The 22,987-nt window shown below is 43.4% G+C and overlaps 1 protein-coding gene across 1 annotated transcript in view; it reads left to right on the top strand.

Annotated features, from left to right (window-relative positions):
• Positions 1-2,882: 2,882 nt before the first annotated feature.
• Positions 2,883-22,987, top strand: part of LOC101536861 (acyl-coenzyme A thioesterase 9, mitochondrial) — a 32,269-nt gene continuing 12,164 nt past the window's right edge. The window contains exons 1-8 of the mRNA XM_004612278.2: positions 2,883-2,902; positions 4,974-5,071; positions 7,040-7,085; positions 9,875-10,045; positions 10,639-10,676; positions 15,731-15,814; positions 16,524-16,627; positions 22,109-22,182. Of these exons, the coding sequence (XP_004612335.2) occupies positions 2,883-2,902; positions 4,974-5,071; positions 7,040-7,085; positions 9,875-10,045; positions 10,639-10,676; positions 15,731-15,814; positions 16,524-16,627; positions 22,109-22,182 (635 nt within the window). The remainder of the gene's footprint in view (positions 2,903-4,973; positions 5,072-7,039; positions 7,086-9,874; positions 10,046-10,638; positions 10,677-15,730; positions 15,815-16,523; positions 16,628-22,108; positions 22,183-22,987) is intronic.

Raw genomic sequence — 22,987 nt, 5'->3', positions numbered from 1 at the left:
TTAAGTCCTTAGACAAATTCAGCTGGTCCTTCCTCATGATGGTCCTGTCTCTTGTCATAACAGCTTGCATCAAGCTGATTTATGCTTTCTAAAATGTCCCATGCCAGGGTAGCTTTGCCACACACCCTGGGTCCATCCCAGTCCCATGGTGGGACCTTCCATTTGGGGTGTTAGAAACTACAGTAGCCAAAGCCTGAATCAAGTAAATATGATGGATTCCCGGAGTAGATATATTTCAGAGTCAATCAACTCCCAAATATTAGGAGCTTAGCAGTAATGGTTTTTCTGTGTTTAAGCAAATAACATTACTCGATAGTAAAATATACGAAGGCTAGAGGGGAAATAGAAAAGCAGGTAATTCATTACAAATACACAGTCCAGAATTACCAGAAAGTTTTGACTCATAAGTAAGATTGACTTATTATAAGAGGTAAAACACAAAGGAAAAATAAAAAATAAACTCAAGAGCATTAGGAATGCTCACAACGGTAAGCTTCTTTGGGAGGAAGAAAAGGGTCAATTCACTGATAAAACCTACAACACTTAGGGTTAATATCCAACAACAGGTATCACTAGCAATGAGTGATAGGTGTGACTATGAGAGAGTGACCGCCCCAGAGAAATACTCTTTTACTGACTTTGAATGGGTTGGAAGGGCCCCAAGCCTAGCAGTGCAGGTAGCAGGTAGAGGCTGTGCAGGACTGTCAGATAGTGAGTTTGTGATGTCTCAAGCCAGCAATTTGGTGGAAATTTGTTACAAAGCAAAAGGAAACTAATAAGTGCATGAGGAAAAATCTGTCCAAATAATGTTGCCTGGCAACAATCCCCCCTCCCTGTATTAAGGGTACTTTGCATACTCTGTTAGCATCAACGTTCTGTCCTTTAGGATGTTTGCTTCTCCTAGCCCAAGATTATGCCTTATTCATACCTGCGTGGTTTCCCAAATGTCACCAAATCTGTGTGTGAGCCTGAGGTGGTGACGGAGGATGTTGGAATCTTGTGGGGAGGAGATGCAAGGGTGACACCCGTCATAGAGAAGCGAAGACTACGAACCGGTATGGACTGAACCAGCTGATTTCAGTCCTCTGCAGTGTGGCTGGGTCGGGGATGCAAAGCGTCTGCGGACATGGTAGCAGTGGCACAGGCAGCGTGGACTCCGTGGGGCTCTTAGTGATGGGACGATTCCACAGAAATAGGGCCTCCTTGTGCGTCATCAGCAGCCAACCCCTTGTTAACTGCCTTCCTCCCGTTCTCTCATTTGCTACACAAGTCCTAGGCTGCAAGCCTGCAGAGTTCGATGAGAAATAGAGCAGCTGCGACCACTTTGTTTCCCTAGTTTCCCAGCGTAGACCTTGAGCCTTTATTAGTCATCTCAGCAGCTGGGGGACTTGACTTCAGGCATGAAATCTCACACCCTAATGTCATTACTATGTGTGTGCATGTGAGCTAGTACTTACAGATTTCCACCTCTGTCTCAGGGATTTATGTTTCCTTAGGGAAGTTTTACAAAAAACTTTCAGGGCCAGCTTGAGAGAGTTAAAGAAGTCGAGCAACACCTGGGGTGTGAATGCTAGGTAATAAGTAAGCGCTGGAATCAAGGGAGAAGTGGCCATTTTGGAAAAAAACAATTTAAGAATAAAGGGGACCAGAGTGATCTTATGGCAGGCAGAGCATTTGCAATGTGCAAGACGAATCTCAGGTTTATTCCCTAGTATCGCTCCTGTGCCCTGCCAGGAGTGATCCTTGAGCACAGAGCCAGGAGTAAGCCCTGAGGACAGCCATAGAGCCACAAGAGAGTAAATTAAAGATCTTTCTTCCCCTTGGGTTTGACTTCTGTGCCTAAATAGAGAAGATCAAAAAGAAGCTATAGGTAGTGCTCTCCGCATTGTTCCAATAAGTTACCTACAAACCAAAGCAGTCCAAACAGTCCCATAAATAGCACACGTAAAGATAAGCCAGAATAAGAAAATAGGTGTCTCACAAAACCAAGTCGGCTAGTACTACTGGCATCACCTGTGTTTGTTGGCCTCATTTCAAAGTAGCACAAGACACAAATTTGAACTTGAAAACATATTTTGTCCAAATTGCCAGCATGATTTTAGGGCACATACACGCACAAGTTTGTACTGTAAAGTGTTAGTCTATAACTGTGGTATTCACTCTGAGCTGGCTGATATCCCCAACTCTCAAAGGCCTCGAATGAAAGAGGGACGTTTTATGTACTTTTAAGGACAGTGATTCTCAACCTCTGTTTATTGACATCTTTAAGGGCTCCCGCAGACGAAGCCGCACCCCAGTAAATCAAACTTCCCTGAGGGCGGGCGTTTGGAAAGCTGCCCGGAGGACTCTGACCTTCAGCTACGGGCAAGAACCAGAGTCCAGCTGCCGAGGCCCGGGGCCAAGGTCGCGCGGACTGCGGCGTAGTGCGATGAGGGAAGAAACCTCTGCGGACTCGGCTGCACCCAGGGCTGGTGCCGTGTGCCGCACATGCTTAATAAGAGCTGCGGTGGGCAGGTCCCCCCAGTCAGCGGACCGCCCGGCTCAGCTGCTCACGGAGATTGACAGCAGCTACCGGCCAATGAGATGAGACGGTCTGCGGGGGGGCGGGGTGGTGGTGGCGTGGCCACGCCTCCGCGAGCGAGCCCCGCCTTCGCGAGAGCCCCGCCTCCGCAAGCGAGCCCCGCCTCCTGCCAGCTAGGCCCGCCCCCGGCGGTGAGGCCCCGCCCCCGGCCGTCCCGGCGTTGTGAGTAGGGGAGCGCGGGTGTTGCGCGTGAAGTCGGCCATGGGCGTTCGTTCTCTTTGCGGATTCTGTTACCATGGTCCCCTAAGTTCGCCTCACCGCGTGGCCTCGCTCCTGGGCATCTGCGCGGTGGCCTAGCACCATGAGGCGGGCCGCCCTGGGGTAGGTTTCCCGGGGCTGGAAGGGTTTTGTCGAGCCGTCGGGGCTACTCACTGGCGGGGAGGCGGGGCTGAGTGGCGTCTCGGAGGAACGGTAACGCCCCTTCCATCCCGGTGGGACCCGGGCTCCTGGGGCCTCCTAGCAAGGACTTGGATGTTCAGAGCCTAGTGGTACTAAGGAAGGTTTTAACGAACCTCCTGACCCTAATCAGAAAACTTGTGTTTAAGAGTTTCCCGTTATTTTACCAGACCTTTGCCCTCGTTTGAGGAGCGTTTTTAGGGTTAAGCGCTTGCCCCACTTGGACAATGACTTGAGAGTGTTGTAACGTGGGCACAGACTCCCCTCCACCTTTTAGGCTCTCAAGACTGCGTGACTTTTTTTTTTCCTTTTTGGGTCACACCCAGCGATGCTCAGGGGTTACTCCTGGCTTTGCACTCAGGAATTGCTCCTGGCAGTGCTTGGGGGACCATATGATGGATGCCGGGGATCGAACCCGGGTCGGCCGCGTGCAAGGCAAACGCCCTACCCGCTGTGCTATTGATCCAGCCGCTGGTGCTCAGTGGAACTGTAGCTCTAGGGAGCAACAGGCTCTGTTGGGGAGGTGGGGCCCTGGTGGCCGAGAGGGGCCGCGTGCGCGGGAAGGATGCCTTTCCTTCCCATCCTCAGGGGCACCCGGGTCAGGCCTCATGCCCACTGCAGTGTGTGCAGGTGCGGGCAGCGCCCCCCATTCACTGGAAGTTTTCTGCGCTCCCATGTTGTCTCTGCACGCCTGGCTCCCAGGGCGTTCACCCCTGTTCCAGTTTCTGCAGTTCTGCCGCTGCAGGAGCTCCTGCACTCTCCCCTTCTCTCTCTCTCTCCCTGGTGTAGTCTCGGTGATGATGCCATTGATCCTGTTATTTCTCTGTGGCTGCCTCTGGGCCAGGGGTGCTTGATGCAGATGCTGCTGTCAGCTGTAAAGCGTTCTCTCTCTGCCTGCATCTCTCTAGCCTTAATACGTAGAAACTTTGTTCCACGGTTTGAAGTCAGCTTTAAAGTTTGCACCTCCTCTGCCTTTGCACTCAAGTTCTATACACACGTGGTCCTTTGGAGTATGGAGCCTCAAGCCGGTTCCATCAGTAGCTGGTGAGAGAAAGAGTTCGTAGGTGAATAATCAGACTACTGGAGGACTCTGCTTTATATGACTGGCGGGCGATCTTAATACCATTTTGTTGTCCAATTCCCAAGAGCCAACTGACTTATTCTCTAAATAAAGGCATGAATGGCATTGTCTGTTCTTTTTCTGGAAACCCACCCTCAACTTGGGACCCAGAACAGAGCCAGGGCCGTTGGGTGACTTCTGACCTGTCTGGTGACTTTGACTTGCTTGACTCCTTTCCTTGGAAAGGTGCGTTGATAGCGACCAAGGACCTGCCTGAGTTTCCCAATGGTCTCTTGATTCTTCAGAATTCCCTTTGAGTCTGGAAAAGGTTAAATTTATCTTTAAATTTACTGATTCATACTTGGTTTTAAGTTATTTTTGGTCGTTTTTGTTGGGGAGTGGTGTCACGCCCAGTGATGCTCGTGGCTCACTCTTGGTTCTGTGCTCAGGGATCCCTCCTAGGGACCATGTGGGGTGCTGAGGGATCGACCCAGGGTTGGCCACATGGAAGGCAAGTGCCTTACCTTGTACTATCTCTCCAGCCCTGGCTTTTAGCTTAATTTTAAGCAAATATGATGAGATAATAAAGAACTTAATGCAGGTTCCTAATTGATTTGCTCAAGTGTTTGCTCAGTTGATTCTGAAGCTAATAAAGCAGAAAGAGCAAGGATAAACTCAATAAACCTGGTTGGCATCTTTTATTTGCCACCAGGTCTGCTCTCTGCTTTCCAGATATGTTAACTCTAGTTGGAGAGGTGATTTATGAAATAACTTCATATACAAATATATAAATACTTGAGAAACAAGTGCAGAGTCCTACAAGACATTGTATTCTCAGGACATGGCATAGACATGTACTCTGGAAGGAGGCACATGTCTTTGGACTTGCCTGAGAAGAAACCATGTCACTTACTTGAAGAGTATTTTTTCTTATAGGCTTTGTAACTTGAGCAAGAGGCTGCTAACTCTCAACAGGGGTCTGATCCAAGGACCTGGGATTCCAGGAAAAGGGAGACTCATCTACATTCATGAAGGCAAGCTTGTGTGGTTAGCTTTTAGGCCCATATGGTGAAAAACCCAGATTTACATTAAGGGCGAGCTCTTTCAGTTAAGTAATTAACACTTTGATTGGTGTTGAAATATTGAATGTAATCAATGAATGTGAACAACCCTATGAAAATAAATTTTTTTTAAAAAGTAATTTACACTTTGGAGGTAATGACGGGTAAGGCATGGAAAAAGATATGGTCTTTGTAGTTCATCACTGTTTTAGATCCTGTTTATCCATGTTTAGGTGAAGTTAATGTCAGTTACTAATTGATATGTAAAATATAAATGCCAGTTTCTTCATTATTACTAAAACTGTGACTTATTTCAAGGCAAAAATAAATATATGTATATTCTGTTAAAAATCTCTCTTTTGTGGTCTTCAGTACCCACACTTCTTATACTCAAAACTTATGCTCATTATCGTTTGGTGTCAGTGAGCATTAGTGATTTGTGTAGTCTTCCAAGTACCTTCTGCCCATTATCTTTTTTTAAAAAGGAACTCAGGAGAAAAAAATATCAGAAATAAGACTAATTTACTAATAGGGTTTTTTTTTTTTGCAGTTTTCTGTGATTGTAATTAGAGCTCTCACAAAATTCATGGTATATATCCTATTGTTTGATAGCAGAATCAACCATTTATTCTAAAGTGCATGTTAACCTAACCGTGTTTGCTCTTGATTAGTTATCAAAAGACCAAGGATTTCCATGGTTAATTTCCTAAAACTGGAGTATGAATTTTCAAATACTCAAAACACACTAGAGCTCAACAGATTATTTACATTTGGTAGATTTTTTTGATTTAGCACTGCTCATCCAATTAATTTTCCTTCATCCTTATAGCATGTGCACCTGTATGTGTGAAACATGGTAATTAGTATCTGATTTTCTTAACACTTAAACATTTCCCCGCTAATTAGTTCAAGCACCTTTGCCGTTGGCATGAATTAAAAATCAAATTGTGTCTTTGCTTTTCTTTGATTTAAAAATCTTTGCTTTATCATTTCTTTTTTTATTTTTTGGTGGTTTTGTTTGTGTTTTTGGGGCCACACGCCATGGTGCTCAGAGGTTACTCTTGTCTCTGTTCTCAGGCGTCACTCCTGACTGGTTTCAAGGGATTAATTATATGGGATGATGGGGCTCAAACTCGGGTCAGCCGCATTCAAAGCAAGCACCCTACCCACTGTACTATCGTTTCAGCTCTGCTTTATCATTTTATTCTGGCTTAATTTTCCCCCAAATTGGAAAAAAATATAACTAGAAGCCAATTATAATGACTCAAAGTTAGATATTTGGACATTAGCATTAATTCCCACTCCCCATCTCTTTTGGTGCTTGGATTTAAACCCAGGGCTCACACATAGAAGGCACGTGCTTTACTATTGAGCCATATCTTGGCCTCTGGTCTGAGTAATTTGATCCACCACTTCTCACGAGACAGATTGCGATGAGCCCTTGGAGATTATCGAGAGGGCTGGTTGCATGTGCCTTGCATGCAGGAGGCCTGGATTCTATTCTCAGCCCCACATGGTTTCTTGAGCACCACTTGCAGTGACCCTTGAGCACCGCAGGGTATGGTCAAAAAACCCCAAAAAATAAAATATAAAAGGATAGGTGGGGATTCTTTTCCTTATCTCTCCATTATCAAGGAATTCATCTTCTACTACTGGTACAGCCCCAGTCTATGTAATTAGAGCTGACTCTTTTTGTTTTGACTGTTTAATTGCAATGATTTGTGGATATTACATTCTATACTTAGAACACAATAGTTTCATGCTTTTTGGAAGCAGATGCAGCGGCCTGACCCTTTTCCTGCATTGTTTGTGTGGCATTAAATGAAAAATCTTGGGGCTTTAAAGCTTTTGAGTGCATGAATCACTTTTTATAGTTCCTGAGCTTTTTGCCATAATCAGCTTCTCATATTTCATGCAATAACATCTTTGTTTGTTTTTTAGTTCAAGAGAAGTTGCGTGAGATATTAGGAGTGTCCCTGATCTGGCGGTATGTATTCTTTGATTCATTCTTTTTTAAAATTTCTAAAGTGGTAAGTTACCTTTAGGTCAGTCATGTTGGAGAGATGGGGGATTCTGTTTGTGGATAGGTTTATATTTTAACTTGAAGATTGACAGCACAGTAACTCAACTGTAACTCACAGTAACTCAATTTTATATATCATCATAAAATAGCATGATTAGCATGTAATTTAGATTTTTCAGAGTGCATCCTCACTGACTCTCAGCAAAACTTGGGTATGCTAATGGCTTATGTTCTATACTTTTTTGCATATGATTAAACTGACACTCAGGGAGCTTGAACTGTAAGTATTAAGTTTGAAACTTGAACCCAAAACTCTGTGTTTCCGTTTCATGCAGTCTGCCTCCTTCTTCTTGTTCCTGCATAATTCACCTGGTCTCCCTCTGAGTCCCCCTCTTTTAGCATTTCCCTGTTGTAAAATAGGATAATAATGTCCCTCTTGGTGTAGACAATTTTGAAGTTCAAATGAGATAAATCATAAGGCTCTGAGTAATCAATAGACATTTAAAAAAATCTATTGTGGGTTTATAGTATAGTGACTTTGAAACTGTTTATATAAAGAATTTCAACAAAATGCAACTTACAGCAACATGGATGGATATCATTAGAGGATATCATGCTGAGTGAAGTCAGGTAGAACGAAAGGGATGGAGAATGATCTCTCACGTGTGGGACTTAGATGCATAGTAAGGCAAAAATAGAGTGCCACAAGCAGTCCAACGGTAGGACTGATCCACAGACTTGAGTTGCGGGGGTGGGTGTGGGTGTTGAAAGGGAAGGGTGTTAGGGTTCTTGTGGGAGGGAGATGGGTACACTGGTGATGGATGTGGTGTTGGTATTATGTGCATGAGAAGTCATCATTAACAGTATTGTAAATCACAAAATATTTTAAAATACAAATTTCAGTATATAAATCAACATGGTGTATACCTTATGCCTATACGTTACATATCAATTTTTTAAATTTATTTTATTGAATCACCATGTGGAAAATTACAATGCTTTCAGGCTTAAGTCTTAGTCATACAATGCTGAAACAAACAACCATCCTTTCACCAGTGCCCATATCCCACCACCGAAAAAAAAAAAACACAGTATGCCTCCCATCCTGCCCACCCCCGCGCCCCCCTTTATAACTGATAAATTTCACTTTACTTTCTATTTACTTTGGTTACATTCAATATTTCAACACAATCCTCACCATTATTGTTAGGAGCACCCCACTAGAGTCAGATCTGTTGTGAAGGGAAATGAGGTCACAACAGGCTACCGCGGCCGCGCGGTTTTGGATTTCTGTACTTTAACAACTAAGTCCAGGGAGATTTCTTCCGGATATTCGATCATTGCAAGCTTGTAAATGCCATCTGTGGTCGTCATAATATGGCGTCCCCACGCCCTTCATCCCCAGGAAGGGACAAGCTAGAGAGAGAAATACCTTTCCCCTCCTGGGCGGGCATGGGGTCGCGGCTTGGTTCTCAGGCTGGAGACATTCTGCAAGTAGCTGCCCATGTTGAATTTTGTTCATCTCACATATCAATTTTATTTCAATACAAATATATTTGAGGGGCCAGAGCGATAGTAGAGCAGGCAGGGCACTTGCTTTGCATGCAGTCCCTGGCACGCCATATGGTCTTCTAAGCTCCATCAATAGTGATTCCTGAGTGCAGAGCCAGGAGGAAGCCCTGAGCATTGCTGGGTATGGCCCCCAAACAAAAACAAACATTCTCTCTATAAATATATTTGGAAACATTTCAGGCATGGGGAAGATGGTTTCCTTTTTTCTTCTCATAATCTTGACTTTAAAGATTTTATACCATTTATCTTATCTAATTTTCCACATTATGGCTTTACCTGGGACCATTTAACTTCTTTCTGTTGCCTTCTTGTTGTTAGCTAAACCTTCCTAGCAATACTTCATAAACAAAGCTTAGAAAGAATTATGAATTAAGGAAACTCAGAATTTCAGTTCCCTATTCCTTTGTCTCTCGCTTCTATCTTAATTTCCGCTGTCTTTTCTCTCTCCTTTTTGTGTTTTCTTCTTCTTTGTTCTGCCCTCCATAATTCTTTTTGATATATGCTTCTTTCTCTTCTCTTCTTTCTTGAAATTGGCGGCAGAAAAAAAAGAGTGATCCAGGAAGGGAAGGAAGGGGTAGGGGAAAGAGAATGGGCGGGGAAGAGAGGAAGAGAGAGACACGCAAGCATGAGGTGAGAGTCCCTGGGCTAGCTGGGACACACGAGATATGTGGAGCTCAGTGAGTGTGCCAGTGTGTAGCCTGTCTAGAGACTCTCATGCTCATCTCTGTATTTTAAATTCATTTTCAGATATTCTATCTTTGAATATTTTTATCCTCTTTGGGAAACCTTAGTCAGCAGTACTTGGGGGTTGGTGACTCTCTCCTCGGTATTCAGGATACCAGGTGGTGCTGGGATTGAACCTGCCAAACCCGGATGTCCTACATGCAAAGCACGTGCTCAGCTCTTTGCGCCATCTCTCATGCCCCTGGACACAGTTTTTGAGGAGGGTCAATATAGGATTCATTTGGTATTTCCATATAATTTTTTCAGTGTAGTTTTAAATTTACAAGCCTAAGTTTGTGCCAGTCCTCAGTTTTCCTAGGTGCCATGTGGGAAGGGGTGAGTGAAGAGATGAGGTAGGTACAGACCTTCTCTTTCCTCTGATAGAGGTGTCTTACTGACTCGAGTTTCAGGATAGCACTGCTCCTGTGTTTCACGAAGCTTGCCTGCTTTCTTCTCAGAGACCATGTGAGAGCAATGGAGGAAAGAAAATTACTCCGTAGATTTTTGGCTGAGTCACAGGATCAACTACCACCTAGGAGGATGAAAGACAGTTACATCGAAGTTCTCCTGCCTTTGGGCACTCAGCCGGAACTGCGAGAGAAATATCTGACGTTTAAAAATACTGTGAGGTAATCCAGCACTGTTTTTGTTTTCTGTTTGTTGTTGCTGTTGTTGTTATTTTGGAGCTTTCATTTATTTTAATTTTAATTTTCCAACGGAACCACAGTGAGATACACACAAAGTTGATCATGATTGGATTTCACTGGTGGTAGGAGATACACACTGGTGAAGGGCCGAGTGTTGAAACATGATATGATCAAGATCCTGTCTGCTATTGTGGGGCCACACAAGGGAAGTGTGTTCGGGAATGGTGGTTCTTGCGCCCGTCGTGTTTGGCAGCCACTAGGGCCTCACTTGAGGCGACAGGGGCAGACATCGAGGTAACAGAAAGTAATAGAGGGTGACACAATGCACTTTGCCACTTGAGCCACATCCTTGGGCCCTGGTTTTTAATTTTTGGTTATGACTTTATTATAGTTTATTAAATAATTCAGACACAGTACAAGCCCCGAGTTTAAAGTGCAATTCTGTGGGTTCTGAATATGCAGGGATTTGTGCAGCAATCACCATAATACACATCAGACCTTTTCTTCTCCATGAAATTTTATTTATTTTTAAAGGGAGATGATTCCATTTAATCACAGTTTTCTTTATTTCACAGATTTGGCAGGATTCTTGAGGATCTTGATAACATGGGAGGTACTGGTATTGTTTTACTGTCTCTAAATTGGTACAGCTATCCATTGAGTTCTGTGGCTGGATGTTTTTAATTTTTATTCTTTTATTTAGAAGATTATTCCAAATTTCTTTATTCTTGCATCTTCACAGCTGATGATATATTAAAAGAGCAGGACAAAAGGGTGTCCATGACTGCGTTGTAAATACTTCTTAGAATGTACATCCCTGGGGGCAGAAGCAGTAGCACAGAGGGTAGCACATTTGCTTTGCACACAGCCAACCCAGGTTCGATTCCTAACATTCCCATATGGTCCCCTGAGCATCACCAGGAGTAATTCCTGAGTACAGATCCAGGAGTAACCCCTATGCATCATCAGGTGTTACCCAGAAAAGCAAAAAATAAAAAGAAAGAAAAGAATGTAGACCTCTCTGAGTTGTAATTTGATGGATTTTTGGAAACATTTTGTTTGGTTGTGGAGCACACCTAACAGTGCTCAGAGGCCTTGCCTGGTACATTACTTGGGGGTTGCTCCTGGAAGTGTTCAGGCACCATGCAGTGCTAGGGATGGGACTTGCGATCCCACATGCAAAGCATGTGAATAATCTCTTTAAGCAATTCTGCAGCTTTTTTGTAAGAAAAAAATTTATTTTTAAGTTTTAAGAGGCTGGAGAGATTGTGTAGGGGTCAAAGCACATGCTCTGTGTGTGGCCAAAAGTTTGATTCCCAGCATCACACATTCCACCATGCACCGCCATGAGTCATAGAAGCACTTGAAGCCCCAAGCACTGCTGGGTGGCCTGGGTAATCCCCAGCATCGCACAGCCTGAGCGTCGAACTATTGGCCAGCAGAATTCCTGGGAGGGATCCCGGCCCCCTGATAAATGCTTGGGAGTGTTCCAACAAGATTTTAAATTACAGAAAAGTGTTAAACTAAATTCAGAAGTTCTTCCCTGATAATGAGAGTGTTGGTGAAATGGTGCACGTCACCCCCAAATATTTTCATGTAGATGATCTACAAATAAGGACATTCTGTATAGCCTCAATGCAACCCTCCAAATGAGGGAAATAACACTGGTGTGTTGAAGTGCTAATCCTCAGACCATGTTCAACTGTTGCCAGTGTTCTTTCCTAGCAGAGGGATGGAGTTCTGGTCACATGGTGTGACGTTTTCCTGTCAGGAATATTCCTTAGTCTTTCCTTGGCTTTTAGATCTTGGCACTTTGAACATTATTTGCTGGGTTTGATTTTTTTGTGGAATTTCTTCACTTTAGGTAGTTTGTTGCTTCTCCATGATTAGATTTAGGACATGCGTCTTTGTCAGGACAGCCACAGAAGGGATACTGCATTCTTACTGCATGTTGGCAAGTGGCTTGTAAGTGTAGTTTTTTTCAGTTACTGTGTTGCTTACACTGATTACCCTCAGGAGAAGGCAGTGTCTTCCATGCTTCTTCAACATAAAGACACCCTGTTCTCTTTTACAGTACATAGCTCCTAGGGAGGTACTTAGAGTCCCAGGTATTTAGAGACCTGGTAAACATCCCATCCTTTGCCAGATTTTCTATTTATTTTTCCTTCATTTTATGTTTGTGGGATCATGACATTTTAGCACTGCCTGCCAGATGTATTTTCAATCAGCATGCACTCAGGGATTCCTGCTTCATTGATGGAGTATGTTCTTTTCATCTGTTTTGATCAGCCCAAACTCCAAAGTGCTCTGGTTCCTTTTACTTTTTGGTAAGGTGGGGCTCAAAAATGAGAACTAGAGTGCCTCGGGGCCACTCCAGGTGACACTTGGCCAACTGGGCCAGACAGCTGAGTACTCTGGCTGGCAATGCGGTGCTGCTGGAGTCCAGGGCAGCTGGACATGCTCTGCTTCCACAAGAGCCATGCCTGCCCATGCCAGCGGGCGTGCAGTGCTGGGCATTAATTTGGAATCCCAGCTTTTTGAGCTGTCTTCCCAGCCCTGAATCTTTTTTTCTTGATTGTTTGTCTTGAGGTTTGGGGCCACACTTGGAGGTATGTGGTAGCTGCTGCTGGCTCTGTGCTCAGGGGTCACTCCCAGCAGTGCTTAGGGTACAAATGTGGTGCCAGGGATTGAACCTATATCTCCCAGGTACAAAGCATTTGCTCAGCCCTTTCATTGAACTATCTTGAGCTCTCTCTCCGGGCAGCCCTGGTTCTTTATAAAATGAACAAAGGTATTTACAAACCCAGATGGGGGTGCTAGGACGAGATGTTGCTGCCAGGGCATCGGGGCTCTTGCTCCCTGTCAGAATGCATGTGCATTTGCTTACAACTGTGTGCATGTTTATTGGACTGTGAAGCCATTGGTTCACACTGATCATTCCAGCTCCAGTTTATCACCACGGAGTTTAGTCTTACTCTGTCACTGCTGAAATTAGTGATTCCCTTTTCCAGTTACCTTCATGATCCTTAATTTCTTACTTGGTCAGTTCCGATTTTGTGCAACCATTTTTCTTTCTTTTTAAAAAATATTCTTTATTTTTTATTGAATTACTGTGAGATAGACCCTTACAAAGCTTTTCATACTTAGGTTTCAGGCATACAGTGTTTCAGCACCCATCCCTCCACCAGTGTACATTTCCCAGCACCAGTGTCCCCAGCTTCCCTCCCATTGCCCCCACCCCGCAGCCTGCCTTGAAAGCAGGCCCTTCTCTTTCTCTCTCCCTTCTCTTTCTCTCAAAAGCATTTTTGTGTCACTGTAACCATCAACACATTATGGGCACTGCTCCACATCACTGGGGTTCTACACCATAGCGGGCTCATATGCCTTTACCCTCCTCACTGGACTCACGCTGCATCATGCTCCCTGGTATTGTCCTGTCTTTCTGCGCGTCCTCTTCCCCCTACCTAGCTCTCTAGCTTGCTCCTACCTGATGAGCTTTGAACGGAACTGTGGGGAAAGGGGTTCAAGATGCTCTCTGAACCCATTGTTTGGGCCCATACCCTTCAACTTTCCCTCCAGATTAAATAACATGGTTAAAGTAGGATGGTTTTTAAAGAAAGTTATATATCGAGAAACAATGCAAAGGCATAGGTGGCCAGTGAAGAAAAATCCTGAGATTCTGCAAACAACAGGGATCACCAAATTGAGAGGGGTGTGGTAAGCAGGGTGGGATGGATGAGAAGGGACCAAGGGGCAGTGGTGGCGGGATATTGGCCATTTGGTGTGGGTGTGCTTCAGTGACATTTATGCCTAGACTATTGATAATAATGCTGTTAGGACTCGTGTTGCCTCAGTACAGTTCTTAAAAAGATTGCATGCTTACACACACTCACTAGACGTTGGTTTGCTTAGGTGTTCCTTAATTACAAGCTCCTTGCCACTGCTCCATTTCCCCCCCAATACCTCTGTTAATAGTCAGTCCCTTTATTGTGACTTGGTTCTGTTCTTTCTGCTTCTTCAAGGAGTTTGTCTTACCAACTATGCCTTCTCTTTCATTTCTCAACTCTTCTCCCAACTTGTTTCCCTTTAATTTATATTCATGGCTCTTTTTTCTTTAACTCGGCTGTAGGTAAAATCCCATTGCCCTTTATTTTCCTCAAACTGTTTTTCTCTCTCACTTCCAATCTGCAATTCTGGAAAGAACTGGACAAACTGATTTGCTTTCATTGTCCCTGGACCTGACCTGGCACTTCCCTGCTATGTTCTGGCGTCTCCTTTATGCCGCTGAAAAGGCACTTGCCAAGCTCCCCACCGGGGCTTCCTCACCACCCGACTTAAGGGTGCTTCTCAGCGAAACGCTGACCTCAGGGGGCCTAACCCTTTGCAGCTGGTGGTTTTGTAGTGCACACCCTTGGCCTTGGGCACCATTTCCTCCTGCCTCTCTGACTGCTCCTTTTAGTCTCATTTGTAAATTGCTCTTTCTTCTTCATCCCAAACAGCTCAGTTCACCCTTGGGTTTCTGCCTCTTGGGTTGTTATCTGTACATTCTCTCTAAGTCCTTGCATCTACTCCCAGTGTATCAGTTGCCATCAGTCTCTGGCTTACTTAGGAAGTTTATGGCTTACTTAGGAAATTACTAGTTCCTCATGTGTGATTCTGACCTGAAGGCCAGTTTTTGTCATGGCTAGTGGACATCTTCATTTGCACAATGTGCCATGGTGAAAAAAATCCCATCTTTTAGTCACTGAAGTGTTCTCTTTTTCAGTGAATGGGGCAACACTTAACTCATGGCAGCTAGAACCTGAGTTTATTTTGATCCTGTTAAATCTTCCGATGGGTCTCCATATTCACTAATATTGCCATCAGTCAGACTGATATGACCCCTGTGGCCTTGGATGGATTGTATTGCTCTTACCTTGTTCCAACTGCAGTCTGTCCTTCAGCAGGTGTGTGAATAGAGGATCTATTGTCATTCAGCAGATATTTTGTGAGCATCCCCCTGTCCTGAGTGCCTGATGGTACTGATATAACAGGAGTGAGGGGGAAAGCAGTGAGACCTCTAAACACAGAAGTACAAGGACCTAAATAAGCTGATGTTGGTGAATCAATAAAAGAATTAAAAAAAATAAGCTGATGTTATTACCCTCCCCCCCAAAAAAAAAAACAAAGTATTCTTGGCACATAGTAAGTCTGTGAAAATTTGGAAGTGGGAGCTGAGGTTTTTGGGGAAAGGAGACCTAATTTTGAACACAATAATTTCTCCATGATTAGGAGAGAGTAAGGTAGGAAACAGCTAACTGATTTGTTTCCTGTGATTTGCTTCTCTTTTCTGAAAAGGTTTGAGTCTATCAGAGGTGGAGGGGGGTCTTTTTCTGATTTAGGCACTGAGTCTCTGTGGAGTCGTGACAAGCCCCTTAGGGACCCGAGCTTGTGGGTTTGGTTTTCCATTCAAGTCTGAAATAGTGGATATTGATATAAAGAACGATTTTAAATGATATCCATGTATAGAAGTCTGCTTTCCTAGGCTAAATAATGATGGAAACTCACTGTGGGAAGAATTGGATTTTCAAAACAGGAGTTTTAACTTTCTGTGATTTTCAGGGAATATGTTTTCAATGTAAAGAAATAATTTTGCTTTTCCATTGTTTATCTTCTATTTCCCTCCAGTTCTTATTTGTTACATGCACAACAAAACGGATTCAACTCAGGTGTCTCCTTTCTCAATAGTTACAGCCCTTGTGGACAAGATTGGTAAGACATAATTCTCTATGCATAATTAAAATTCTCTGTATTTCTAATGTATTGCTGATATTGGAGGATATATTATTTTTATGTCAAAATTTTAAATTATACCTGTAAAAATATCTCTGATGCTTTTCAAAGTTGTTTTCTGTATATTATGGTAGGAGTTTTGCATTGTTCTTAATTTATTTCTCTGGAGATAAATTTTTTATGATGTATACTAATTATTTGAACAATACAAGATGAGAGAGAAGGAAGGATGACAAAAACATAAAAAATTTTTTTCAAAGAAAAAGATAAAACCATAAAAGAATTTTTTTTCAAAGAAAAGCATGGGCCCATACCACGTATGTGTTCTGAATTCCCTCTAGTTATATTTTTGGGGCCACATCAAGTTGTTCTTCTGGCTCTGTGCTCTCTCCTAGGCATACAAGAAGTCCAGATAGTGTGCCCGGAATTCCACCAAGGTCATTCCTATGCAAGATAATTACCACAATCCATGTAGTAACTCTTTTTTCCCCTCTTCATTTCAGTCTTTAAAATTGTTTACATTGACTATCTTTTCCAAATAAACATGTAAATTTTGCTTAAATGGCAAAAATACTTTTTTCTTTGAAGACAAATATCCAGTTTGCCAACATTTCAAATGAAATTGTCCCCTTAAAGTATGGAATATTTGTGGTATGGTTTGTACGTAATTTAAAAACTTTTCTTACAGATATGCATAAGGCGCGCTTAAATCCAGAGCAGGACATCAAGCTTACTGGCCATGTTAGCTGGGTCGGTAAGACATCCATGGAAGTGAAGATGCATATGTTTCAGGTGAATATATGCCACAGTGACTACTTGTCTAGTATACATCCACCTTGTTTGCAATGAAGGAACAACTTAGTTACTTGCCTATGGTAGGCGTATAGCCTTCTTCTTATAGAGGAAAAATGGAAAATTCATGTGGGGTAACTGCAATGACTTGGTGGTTTAAAAGGTGAAAAAGTAAACTGGTTAAATGGATTGCCAGTTGGAGCTGGAGCGATAGCACAGCAGGTAGGATGTTTGCCTTGCATGTGGCTGACCTGGGTTTGATCCCTGGCATCCCATATGATCCCCTGGTCACCAGCAGGAGTAATTCCTGAGAGCAGAGTCAAGAATAACCCCTAAGCATTATAGGGTGTGGCCCCAAAACAAAACAAAAAAAAAGTGATTGCTAGACAAGTGTGGGGCCGCAAGTTCAAAACCCTGGTGCCTCCCAAAGGCTCTGGGGCCATCCTGACAGCTCTTCTCTTTGGAATTTTTGGTGGACACGGGCCTGGAGCTGAATCAGTCCCTTCAGCAGCCCTCGGGTAACTGTTCAGTCATGAGTTCAATCCTGGTGTCGTTACATGAGCCCAGAAGACCCTGTGTGCAACCCAAACGTGTGCACTAAAACAAAGTCCATCTCATCTATGTTAGATTATCAATGAATTCTTTCAGGGAAACTCCTTTATTTGGTGTTTCTTTTCCTTTTTAGGTCACACCCGGCAATGCACAGGGGTTACTTCTGGCTCATGCAGTCAGGAATTACTCCTGGTGGTGGCCGGGGGACCATATGGGATGCTGGGAATTGAACCCGGGTCGGCTGTGTGCAAGACAAACGCCCTACCTTTATATCTATATATATAGATATCTATATATCTATATATAGATATCTATATATCTTCATACTCAAGTGCTTGTATCTGGTTTTGCATAAGAGACTTTCACGAAAGGGTGAAGTATATTAGCTATGAATGGGATAGGGGATTGTCACTTATGGTTCCACTGGGCTGCTGCAAGTAAGAACTGCACCTTGGTTGTTGGAACAACAGCCCTGAGCTATCCATGGTTTGATGACAAGAAGTCCAAGGTCTTGCAGGACCCCGGGCCTCAGAAGCCATGGAGAAGATTCTTCCTTGTTTCGTTCTAGCTTCTGTTGGTTTTCTGTCTGCCCTTGGCATTCCTTGACGTGATGCTGGAGCACTTCAGTCTCTCCCTGTTTTGTCTGTTGAGTCTCATGGTCTCATGTGACCATGTCTTTGTGTTGCTTCTCCTTTTCTTAGAAAGACACCAGTCACACTGACTTCAAGGCTCCCCACACTCTTGTTAAACTGCCTGCCCTTTGGTCATGCCTGCAGTGACCCTCCTTCCAAATACTCATGTTTGCAGGCCACAAGGCTTAGGACGTCAAGAAGTTTTGGGGGGGAACACATAAAACCCTTAGCATTCACTTAGAAGTCTCACAGCAATTCAGAATAGCAGCTCTAATGAGCAAAATTTAGAATGGTCATTAGTTTTTAAAAATGACAAAACTTGACAAGAAAAAATAGCTCAGTGAAATCATAGCACAAAAATAAAATAATTCTGAGTATGTCCAAGATTATATTGGGAAGTGTGATTGAGAGTGACCTATTCAGTTTTGCTAGGTTTTTCAGGCAACAAATGCATTGCCTTAATAAATTGTTTTGTTATAGAGTTATGAAGCTTTACACCTTGTGGCTAATTTCCAAGGTAACAAACATCAGTATAGGATCAACCCTTCTATTACAGTTATTTTTTAAATAATATTTTTAAGTCTGATGCACTATGCAACTGGGATTATCTTTTGATGCCTGTGTTGCTTGCAACTGAAAGTAAAACTTGTTGTGGAGCCAGAGGTAGCATTATTTGGGGATACTCATTGTGATTTTGGACCACCAGAGCCATTGTAGAAATGCTTGGGGGTCGGGTTCTCAACCAGCTGTGCTCAGGGCACCATGTGGTGCTAGGGATTGGACGTAGGATTGCTCTATAGTTGGGCAACATCCGCAATCACAATAATACTTATAAAAACACTGTTTGGGGGATACCTCTGTTATCTGTCTACATTCTTTTTATCTACACAGTTGATTCCTACTCTGATCATTGCCCCATTTAGAATTGCATATTCTTGGCATTGGACATGCTTACTGGGGAATTTCATCCATGTAAATATTGGACATATAGGTTGAAAACCAGAAACGAATGTGGGGAGAAACCAACGAAATTCATTGCAGACAATTATCAACTTTTTATAAAATGTACTCTTTTCCTTGGCCATTTTGGTAATGACTTATGATCGGAGTGATCCTTTCTATTGCTGAATGGAAGGTTGTCACTCCTCCTTTTTCCTTTTCTCTAATCCCTTGTGTTTTGACTCTCCCTATCCACATTGCACCTGTGCTTCTAGGTTCTTTTGTTAAATTTATATTTAGTTGTATTTTTAGAAAGTTGTTCACAATAATTTATTACATTCAATATTCCAACACCAATCCCACTACCATTACGCCTTGTCATCACCATTATTTTTTATTATTTATTTATTTATTTAAAGTTTTATTGAATTACCGTGAGATAGTTACAAGCTTTCAAGTTTGGGTTACAATCTCACAATGATCAAACACCTATCCCTCCACCAGTGCACATTCCCCACCACCAATATCCCCGGTATACCCCCCTTTCCCACTCTCCCCCTGCCTCCATGGCAGACAATATTCCCCATACTCTGTCTCTACTTTTGGGCATTATGGCTTGCAACACAGACACTTAGAGGTCATCATGTTTGGTCCATTATCCACTTTTGGCATTCATCTCCTATCCCGTTCAATTCTTCCAGCCATCATTTTCTTAGTGATCCTTTCTCTATTCCATCTGCCTTCTCTCTTTCGCTCATGAAGCAGTCTTCCAGGTATGGGGCAATCCTCCTGGCCATTGTATCTGCTGTCCTTGGGGCCATTACCATTATTTCAAATTTTCCCACTACCACCCACACCTGCCCCAAAAGCAGGCCCTAAATTATTTATTTTGATTGTTATGACTAATCTGCTAAAAATGATCCCAAAAAGTTTCCTTAGAGGAAAGTGTGTAAAGATTGTTGTATCTCACCCTGGAACCATTAAACCCTTGTATAAGAGATTACTAACATTGGGGCTGGAGTGATAGCACAGCAGGTAGGGTGTTTGCCTTGCACGCGGCCAAACTGGGTTCGATTCCCAGCATCCTATATAGTCCCCCAGCACCACCAGGAGTAATTCCTGAGTGTAGAGCCAGGAGTAACCCCTGTGCATAGCTGGGTGTGACCAGAAAAGCAAAAAAAAAAAGAGAGAGATTACTAATATGTTGTTACAGGTTGAACCTTGCATGCAAATATTTTTTTTGATTGAGATTGGTTGCCTTCTACTTCACACCCCATCCAAATGTGGTGTGCTACTCCTGGTACATCACTGGCGTAAAGTATGAGATGTCGCTCCAGGAATTCTAAAATTTTAAATAGGGTGATACAACTCAGGATAAATTTTTCAGTGGATGGTGACTTTGGGGTCCAGAGACACATCTCTATAGCTTGTTGATGTCTTCTGGGATTTATTTGTGAGTCTCTGGATCATGATTGTTAATGAGCTTATATGGTGCCAGGGGCAGTTTGTGGGCATAACTGCCATGCTCCAGGAAGACCAGGGGACTGGGGGGAGGTCACCCATTCCTGACTCCTTGGGAGCCTCGAGATTTTGGTCACAAAACCCACATCACTGTCACTATCACTATCATCCTGTTCATCCTCAATTTGCTTCAGCGGGCCCAGTAACATCTCCATTCATTCTAGCCCTGACATTTTAGCAGCCTCTCTTTACTCGTCCTTCCCAACAGTGCTGCATTAGAGGCTCTTTCAGGGTCAGGAGAATGAGACCCATCATTGTTACTGTATTTGGACTATGAATACACCACAGGGAGCTTGCCAGGCTCTCCCGTGGGGGCAGGAAAACTCTCAGGAGCTTGCCAGGTTTTCCAAGAGGAAGAACTAGGCTATAAGATGTCACGCTTCCAGGAGCTTGGTTTTATAGTCTCTGGATGTTGGCCGTTGGTTCAATTTCACGGCACCGGGGGCAGTTTGTGGGTGTGACCACCTAACTATTGGAAAAGGGGGGATCTGGGTGGAAGAGTCCCAGGCTTGGAGATCTCAGCCCCGGGTCCTGCACACCTGGGTTCCTCTGCTGGTTCCTTCATGCGTGAGGCTTGTCCGAATGTATGGAGAGGGGCCTTGAGCATGGCTGTGGCTGGATTCTGGAGGTCTTCGGCTGCCGGGGCTCTGCTTCGGGTGGGGAGGGAAACTCAACCCACCCCCTCCGAGGGGCCCCGGTGAAGAGTTTTTCAACAGATTCACTCATGCGTGCGGCTGGTCCCAAGCCTGTGGAGTCTGGCCGTGAGCATGGTGGCGGTTGGATTCTGGAGGTTTTCAAGCTGCTTGGGGCTCTGTTGGGTCAGATGGTGGGCTTCACCCTCCCCCCTCCAGGGTGCCCTGGGTGAGACTCAGCCTGGTTTGGAGGCATCTCTTCCAGGTTCTTTCTTGCCTGAGTTCTTCCCCCTTCCTCCCAGCTCATGGTACCTGCTCCTTCCCCCGAGCTCCTTCCTTAGCAGCCTTTCTCTGATCCTTTCTCCCAGCACATGCTAATCTCTGCCCCAAAGCACAGCATGAAAACCTATACATTCTTTCCAGGGATTCTGTGCTCTTCAGCAGGATTTTTTGAGGAGTCACCAAGACATGTTTTCTAGCATCTTCTCAGTAATATTCTCTTAGCCACTTTTTACCGAGCATGGAACCTATTCTGTACTAGCTATATGGCAGTGGGCAAAACTCAGGAAGTCTTATCCTCTTGGAGTTTGCATCTAACTGTGATAATTATGTGCCTGCCTCATTCATTCACTGACACTCATTAATTTTGTATGAAAATGGAAAAAATTGTCTTGGTGCTATAGGCGGTTGTAGTGTCATGGGTGCTCACAGAGAAAACACAAACAAGTGCTGGTAGTTGGCACACTAAAGCTTTGTACAAATGCCAGTGGCTGTGTGAGCAGCAGGAGTTCACTTTAACTGCCTGAACCTTTGTAAACATGGGCAGGGTTGCAGATAGTTTGAACACTCCGAAGAGCATGCAAATGGCATGTTGCCGGAGGTCCTTTTGTTGTCACTTCCTTGTATACCATTCATGTTCGACTCTGAATACTATGGTTTGTGCTCATGACAGCACTTTTCACAGGTGCTCTATTGTGTGTCTTCCCTACTGGGTCTCAGACTTCTAGAAAATGCTGCAGTTCCCAGGGTGCGTTTCTGTGCCTGAATTAGGTTTGGGAGCCTAGTGACTGAGGGTTTAAAATGTACTTCTCTTCTAAAATTTTAGACTGTCTCAAACTAGGCATGGTATCCATCAGTTAAGTTGGTAGTAGGCAAAAGCAGTGAATGTTTTTAAACATGTATATTTTCTTTTCCTTTGTTCCTAGTATCATGACAATGCATTTTTTCCTGTACTGGATGCAACATTTGTAATGGTGGCTCGTGATGCTGAAAATAAAGGGTAATTGCTTTTTTTCCTAATGATTATTAAATATTTCAAAGATGCATGAAATTAAAGAGAAGGCTGTAATTAATTCCCATATGTCTGTCACCTAGACACAACAGTTTTAGCAGTTTTGCTGCATTTGCTTCATCTGGTTTTCATAGTACATTTATATTTGGAATACATTATTGCAGAGGCCAGGTCAATAGATCACGAGTTTGAGCAAATGTTTTCCATAGATGAGTCCTGGGTGTGATCTCTAGTACTTAATAAATAATCTTGCATGACCACTGGGGGTAAACCCAGAGCATAGAGCTCGGAGTTGCTGCCCACGCTCCGCAGGGTGTAGGTGAAAAAAAAATTAGAATTTAAATGTAATCATAGACAATGACATTGCACCTCTCGGGATGGTAATGTAGTCATCTGTCTTTTAAAAAGTATATTTTCTTGAATTACTATATTACCATTATCCCACATGACAATATGTTATACTACTCATTTTTTACAACATTGGCACAAAAACTTTTGTGCATGTGGTGTTAGAGTTTGGCACATGCGAGGCAAAGCTAGATCCTTCCTTACATTTTGAATGATTAGTCCAAGTCAGAACCCAAACAAGGTCCCTGAATTACATTAGACTTTTATATCTCAAGTTTGGATGTGTTTGTTAACAGCTTTGTTGAAATACAGTTCACAGACTCTATGAGTCACCCTTTGAAAGTGTGTCAGTTACTGGCTTTTAGTTTATTTACACAGTAATATGGTCTCTTAAGTCACTGTTTCAAAAATATAGTCACCCTGAATTACAAAGTTATTCATAATT

The sequence above is a fragment of the Sorex araneus genome, chromosome X (genome assembly GCF_027595985.1).
Source record: "Sorex araneus isolate mSorAra2 chromosome X, mSorAra2.pri, whole genome shotgun sequence".
Taxonomy (NCBI): Eukaryota; Metazoa; Chordata; class Mammalia; order Eulipotyphla; family Soricidae; genus Sorex; species Sorex araneus.
This window is presented reverse-complemented; position numbering and strand designations above follow the sequence as displayed.